This window comes from Abrus precatorius, unplaced genomic scaffold (genome assembly GCF_003935025.1).
Source record: "Abrus precatorius isolate BTA unplaced genomic scaffold, Abrus_2018 Scaffold3, whole genome shotgun sequence".
In the NCBI taxonomy this organism is placed as follows: Eukaryota; Viridiplantae; Streptophyta; class Magnoliopsida; order Fabales; family Fabaceae; genus Abrus; species Abrus precatorius.
This window is the reverse complement of record NW_020874373.1, coordinates 16,216,803-16,223,029: the sequence shown is the minus strand read 5'-3', so window position 1 is coordinate 16,223,029 and position 6,227 is coordinate 16,216,803. Positions and strand designations below refer to the sequence as shown.

The window sequence follows — 6,227 nt, the reverse complement described above, 5'->3', positions numbered from 1 at the left end:
TACTATATATCTCTCGATTCAAGTCATGAGTTTAGGCAATGAATGCTGTGTGCTACTACTAGCTATAGTTTCGTGTGTGAGTTGGGTTGCTTGTTTTGTTGTTTTCGGAGAATAGACTTGGTTTTAGTTTGTGTCGTCGAATGTGGGTCTCAACCAGAGGTGGTTGTACGCGTTGGACGATGGAGAATGAGGAAAATGTCTTACTTTTAGGCCTGAGAAATTTGTCTTCGTGTGTTGAATATGTAAATCGTTACGTTGAGTTGTGTCGGGACTTGCGAGCTCTATGTGGAGATGCGCGCTAGGGGTACGAATGAATCCAATCATGAATATGACGATGCTTAATTTTACGTTACTTTTTTCTTCACTCTCTTATTTAATGTCAAATTGATTATAAAATAAGTATCAAAAAATTTGTATAAAAAATTTTATTATAAATTTATGTTTTTCCGCACTTTATTATTTTGTGTTATTCCCGCGTTGCCTTTCATGATAAATGGACGATTTTTTCCCGTAATCTTTGTTATAAAAAGAGTTACCATAAAAGAACCAGGATAGAGCTAAATGAAAAACATTAATTGTGATATAAAAATATCAAAATGGTAACGTAAACGTAAATATAAAAAGAAAGTAATACAAAAAAATTTAAATTAGGATCACTTTGGTGTTTGTCTGGCTCTACTCGATCTCGTTAAGAACGTAATGGTCTTTTTTTTCAGACAAAATTGTTATTAAAATACGAAAAATAAATGGCGAAAAGTGACAAAGTAAATAATTAAATATCAATGCCGGTTATTATTTTAGTTTAACACTTTTTTTTATATTGTTTAAGTTTTAATTTATTTTTTGACCGGTATATTTTCGGTGAGTCTAATCAGAACAGACTCACGGAGTTCAAAAAATATTGCTAGCAAGATTGATTAAGTTTTTTACATTAATTTTAAAATTAATTCTTATTATTTAAGGTACGACAATTTATATTATCTTATTCTTTCTTTAATTATATTGTTTTAAACTAATAAATTTTTTATCATTAAGTATGTCATAAGTTTGAATTACTACAATAGAAGATTCAACTGTAATATATTTATAAAATAGGAAGGAATTTATGTGAAGTTTTATAAATATAATGCAATTTACATAATATATCAATTTAAAACATTAGTATTTTCGCTAATATGATGAAAAGTAGATATTCCGTTTTGAAGTGTAACATTCTGGAATGAATACAAAAATATGGATTTGTTTCTTGGTCAAGGGTACAATTGAGAACAAAAACAAGGCTGAAAAGCTAAAAAAAGACAAGCAAATTGTTGAAAGTATCAGCAACGTTATGGAACTTTATGGAACTTTCTTTTTATTATACCCGACCTTGTTCTGAGTGTTTTTTTCTCTCTTACTTTTCTGTCCTTCTAACTCCTTCGAGTAGTTCCTTCCCTTTTTTCTCCTGCCACTTTATTGCTTTTACAATCTTTATTCACCACATGGTTGTTTCTAACAAAAAAAATAGTAAAATAGTTTTTTCTTATCATACATGGTTGTTTGTTTAGTATAAAATAAAAATTATTATTTATTTATTTAGACTACAAGGATCGTCCACTAATAAAGCTTGTTAAGTATGGATAAATAAAGTTTTCCTTTTAAATATTTAATACATCTATATTAATTAAAATTTAAACTTAAAACTGCATGTTAAGCTAAAACAGTTTTTGTAAGTTAATATAATATTGCTTGTTTTTGCTCTATTGATTTTCACTGGTTGTGTTACTTTTTATAATTCAATTTTTAAAAATTTTTTAATTTATTTTAGAAATTAAATTCTAAAAGTTATTTATAAATCACTGTTATAATTTAACTATTAGAGAATATAAAATTCTTTATAAAATTTTAATTTTGATCCTGATTAAAATTTATTTATTTTTATGGGAAAACACCTATGACTCATAAGGGATTAAAGTGATCCATTAATTTCAATTATGCAATATAATTATCCATCTTTTTGGAGAACATCAAATATCTTTTATTTTTCCATAATCGTGCCATTTTACAACCCACCAATGCAGTAGTTGATATGTTAAATAATCATATGCTTTTCTTGATGCTTGGAGAAGAGAAAACTTACCTTAGATTTGATAGCCCATATCTAGGAACCAATGAATTTAACAAACCTAATAATATTCATCTTCTGGAGTTCATAAACACTATAAACTCCTTTGGGCTTCCTATTCATCAATTAAAAATCAAAATCAATGTTCCTATAATGTTGTTAAGGAACATAAATCAATTTTCTACCAAGTAGAATGGTACTCATTTAGTAATTACTCAAATGGATATTGATTTGTTTGAAGCAAAAATTCTCTGTGGAAATAATCTTGGGAAGAAAATTTTTATTTCAAGATTATTGTTTACACACTGTTAGATGATAAAATACTTTTTACATTTTAAAGAAGGTAATTCTTATAGCTATTTCTTTTGTAATGACAATTAGTAAAAGTGAAGGACAATTTTCCAAACATACTGGCATATACTTTCCAAAATAGGTATTTTTTTTATAGTTAGTTATATCTCACTAATAGTAAAGGATTAAAGATAAAACAATGAATGACACAATTTCAATATTACTTCAAATGTAGTACACAAATAAATTTCTATAATTTAGCTTAACTTTATTACATTTTCTTCTGAACATATTTGGTCAATATAAACAAACACATTCATTTTTGTAATGCTTATTGTTCTTCTCTTTTTATTTAGCTATTTAGATTCATGGTGCATTTTTTCTGACTCAATTGTTACATACATGATGTTAGGGGTGTACATTGAGTGGGTTGAGACAAGTTTAGCTCGTACCCAACTTGAAATTTTTTATGATTATTTTTTTAAAAATTAAACCCGACCCAATTAAAACTTGACAAAATTAGGATAAGACTAAATCAACCTCACTTATTAATCTTAATATTATGTGTAGCTAATTGAAAGAATTGATGATGTATAAAATTAGAATTAAAGTATATTTTATAGTACATATTTTAAAACAAAAAATATAAATATGATACCATGATATGTGCAATATTATTTATCTTGAAGTCTTATTACTAATACATAATTACTTAAAAAATATGTTTTAAAATACAATGACTTTCAAAATTTAATTTTTGAAAGTGATTCGTACATTCCAAAAATTAAATTCTTGAAGTTATTTATAAATCAATTCTAAAATTTAATTTATAGCTTCTTTTTTTTTGTCAAAGTGGAGTACAATTGGAGTCCGTTACAAGAAGGCCTACTTAACTGGGTGGGCTTAGAGGCTCGGTAGTAATAATTAATAACAAAAAAAAAAGAGGTAGTGGCTCTGAACCGGGAAAAAAAAACAAAGAGGTTTAGGTTTTTTAAAAAAGAAAAAAACGGTTTAGGTTTTCTTCTTCTATTGCATACTGCAAACGAGGGAGGGAAAGATGAGAGAGATAAAGTTACCGTTGAGCCAAACCCAAAAGGTTCGGCTTCAGAAAGCTCTGCAACAACTAGAGTCTCTGTCATCAAAGGTGAACTCTGAAGCTTCCGTTACCGTAGCCGATTCCATCTCCGTCAATCACGAAGACGGCGTTCTCAAGGGACATGGAACCACCGACCTTAACGGCGAAGTGGTTGCCACCGTTTGCGGCATCGTCGAGCGCGTCAACAAGCTCGTTTATGTCCGCGCGTTACGCTCCAGGTAATCTTCCTTCTTCACTTCTCCCCTCATTTCTGCTATTACTTTCGTTAATGCAATGTAGTGAATTATTGTAGGTATAAACCTGAGGTTGGTGACATCGTTATAGGGCGTGTTGTTGAGGTACGCGCGGTTTTATAGTACCTGCAGTTTCGCTGCGTTTGTTTGAAAACGCGCTGTTTTTATTGCTGTTCTTTCATTTTCATTATTGTGTGTGTAGGTAGCTCAGAAGCGTTGGAGGTTGGAGATAAATTACAGTCAAAACGCAGTTTTGATGCTTTCTTCTATGAATATGCCTGATGGTGTTCAGGTATTAAGTAACTTCCTTTTGGGGATATACTGTAAATTATTATAAGAAGAGTTTCTGTAATATGCATAGCTTGCAAGCCTCTCTTTTAGAAAATTTAGGATCATTTGCTTGTTCTTTCTTTGGGAAAATAATAAAAACATTTGTATAAAGAGTTATGATGAATAGATAATTTTTTTATAGAAATGGTGAAGGAAAAAACTGTTTTACTTCGATTCTTGGATGTTAGGAAGAGTAATCTCTGGAGGAAATAAAAAAGAGAAAGGAAAAGCTCTAACCATAAATGTGCTTGTTTTCAATGCTTCTCCAAACACACCCATAGTAGATGACAGCTAATTTTGGGCCACTGTGGTAGAATTGGAAGTATTGATGGATTTTTTGCTGTATCAAGTTGTAGCCAAGGCGTCGCCTTGTTGTCCAATGGAAGAATTGATTAACACTGAACAGGAAGCAGATATGTATTTTGTAATTTCTGTTATAAATCTATTTCTTCTAATCATTTGGGATCTCTTGTGTGTAGATTATCACTACTTTATAATGAGTATGGTTATTGAATGATTTTTATATCGGTAATGCTGACTCTGGAGTTTTTTGCAATGTTGGACTGACCTTGTGGAATAATGCCTGGGGTGCAGTGCTAACAATAACTTTAACCCGATTTCTGACAATTTAGTTGGCATCGTGTGATTCGTGTAGCCTATCTCACCTAGTGGAATAAAGCTTGGTTATTATTGTTGTTGTTTGGATATTGGTGAAATCTATACTGATATTATGTTAGTTACACTAAAAATATTATTTATGACCTCAATTGTGTATTTACATCTATGTCTTTCTTCACGAAGGGGATAAATTAATTTGAGTTGTAATTTTTTAAGCTTCTATGAAGAAATCCTAATTGTTGAAGAAACTAAGCTAAAAGAAATCAGTAAATCAAGGTTTGGGGTGCAAATGCTAATATCAATTATAAAGTACTCTAGAAGTCCTTCAAAGTTTTGATAAAAACCAAAAGAAATGTTCATACATTATTACTTTCAGTTCTAAAAGTACTCGATTGGAGTTCTTGCCATTTGGTTTGCATTTTACTATATCATAATCTCTGCTCCGATTAAGCTTGAAACCTCCTCATTCAGAATTATTCTTTCCACTGCTAGAGGCGGAGAACAGCTATAGATGAGCTAAATATGCGCTGTATTTTTGAGGAGAAGGATGTTGTTTGTGTAAGTTCAGTTGTATTGTGTATACTAAATATTATTTACGTTGGATTAAAGGATACAACAGTTGATTGATGTCCCAAATAATATGCATGACCTTAGGCTGAAGTTCGTGGCTTCCAACACGATGGCTTACACCTTCAAGCCAGAAGTCAGAAATATGGAAAGGTTTGTAGTCTTGAAAATCCTTGTAAATCATATTACTTTTTCTTTATTTCTGATTTTACCTCAAAAAGTGATGCCAGTTGCATAAAGTAGGAAACGATAGAAAATAAAAATACTCTTTGAGATGAGTATTGTTGCTTATAGATATAAAACTACACAGCTTCCAACTACCTTTTTATGATTAAGATATAACAAAAACATCCTGGAATAATGGTAAATAGTTGCCATGGTGTTTACAAAACATTCATGTTGCTTAAAATTTATTCAGATTACATATTTTTCAATCTTGTACTGTTACTAACGGCTCTCAGTTATTGGCAGCTTAGTAGAGGTCAACTGCTTACAATCCCACCTTATTTAGTTAAGAGACAGAAACAACATTTCCATTATCTGGAGCAGTATGGTATTGATTTGATACTTGGCTGCAATGGATTCATATGGATTGGGGAAAATATTGAAGACAGAGATGACATGGTAGAAGACCAAGTGAACCAATCTGATCAGCAAGTTCTATTTCCCAATAAAAATTCTGAGGGTCTTGAAGAACAAGAGAAAAGTTTCACAACATTGGAGACAAGAAAATACATATGCAGGGCTGCTAATGCTGTTAGAGTATTATCGACCTTGGGCTTCAATATTACATTGGAAATCATCAAGGGAATTATTGATCTAAGCCTTTCTCTGAATCTTGATATACATGAGATGCTTGCTTCTGAGTTTTGTGTTCTGGTTGCTGAGAGAGAGGCAGAAAGGAGAGGCTCAGATAAAAAGAAGCGGTAGATTGTTATTATAGTTATAATGCAAGTTTAACAATTAGGGGTAAAAAAGAGGAAAGAAA

At 30.8% G+C, this 6,227-nt stretch overlaps 1 protein-coding gene across 1 annotated transcript; it reads left to right on the top strand.

The window, feature by feature from the left end:
* The first annotated feature begins 3,444 nt into the window (after positions 1 to 3,444).
* LOC113863452 (exosome complex component RRP4 homolog) lies at positions 3,445 to 6,227 on the top strand. The gene is made up of 6 exons (XM_027497037.1): positions 3,445 to 3,709; positions 3,784 to 3,829; positions 3,927 to 4,016; positions 5,165 to 5,230; positions 5,327 to 5,392; positions 5,711 to 6,227. Exons 1-6 carry the CDS (start codon positions 3,453 to 3,455, stop codon positions 6,167 to 6,169), a joined length of 984 nt encoding a protein of 327 aa, XP_027352838.1. The 5' UTR covers positions 3,445 to 3,452; the 3' UTR covers positions 6,170 to 6,227.

Coding starts and splice junctions, on each gene's coding strand:
- LOC113863452 (XM_027497037.1), top strand. CDS start 3,453: ATGAGAGAGATAAAGTTACCGTTGAGCCAAACCCAAAAGGTTCGGCTT. Junction 3,830..3,926: donor TTATAGGGCGTGTTGTTGAG/GTACGCGCGGTT, acceptor TTGTGTGTGTAG/GTAGCTCAGAAGCGTTGGAG. Junction 5,393..5,710: donor GAAGTCAGAAATATGGAAAG/GTTTGTAGTCTT, acceptor AGTTATTGGCAG/CTTAGTAGAGGTCAACTGCT.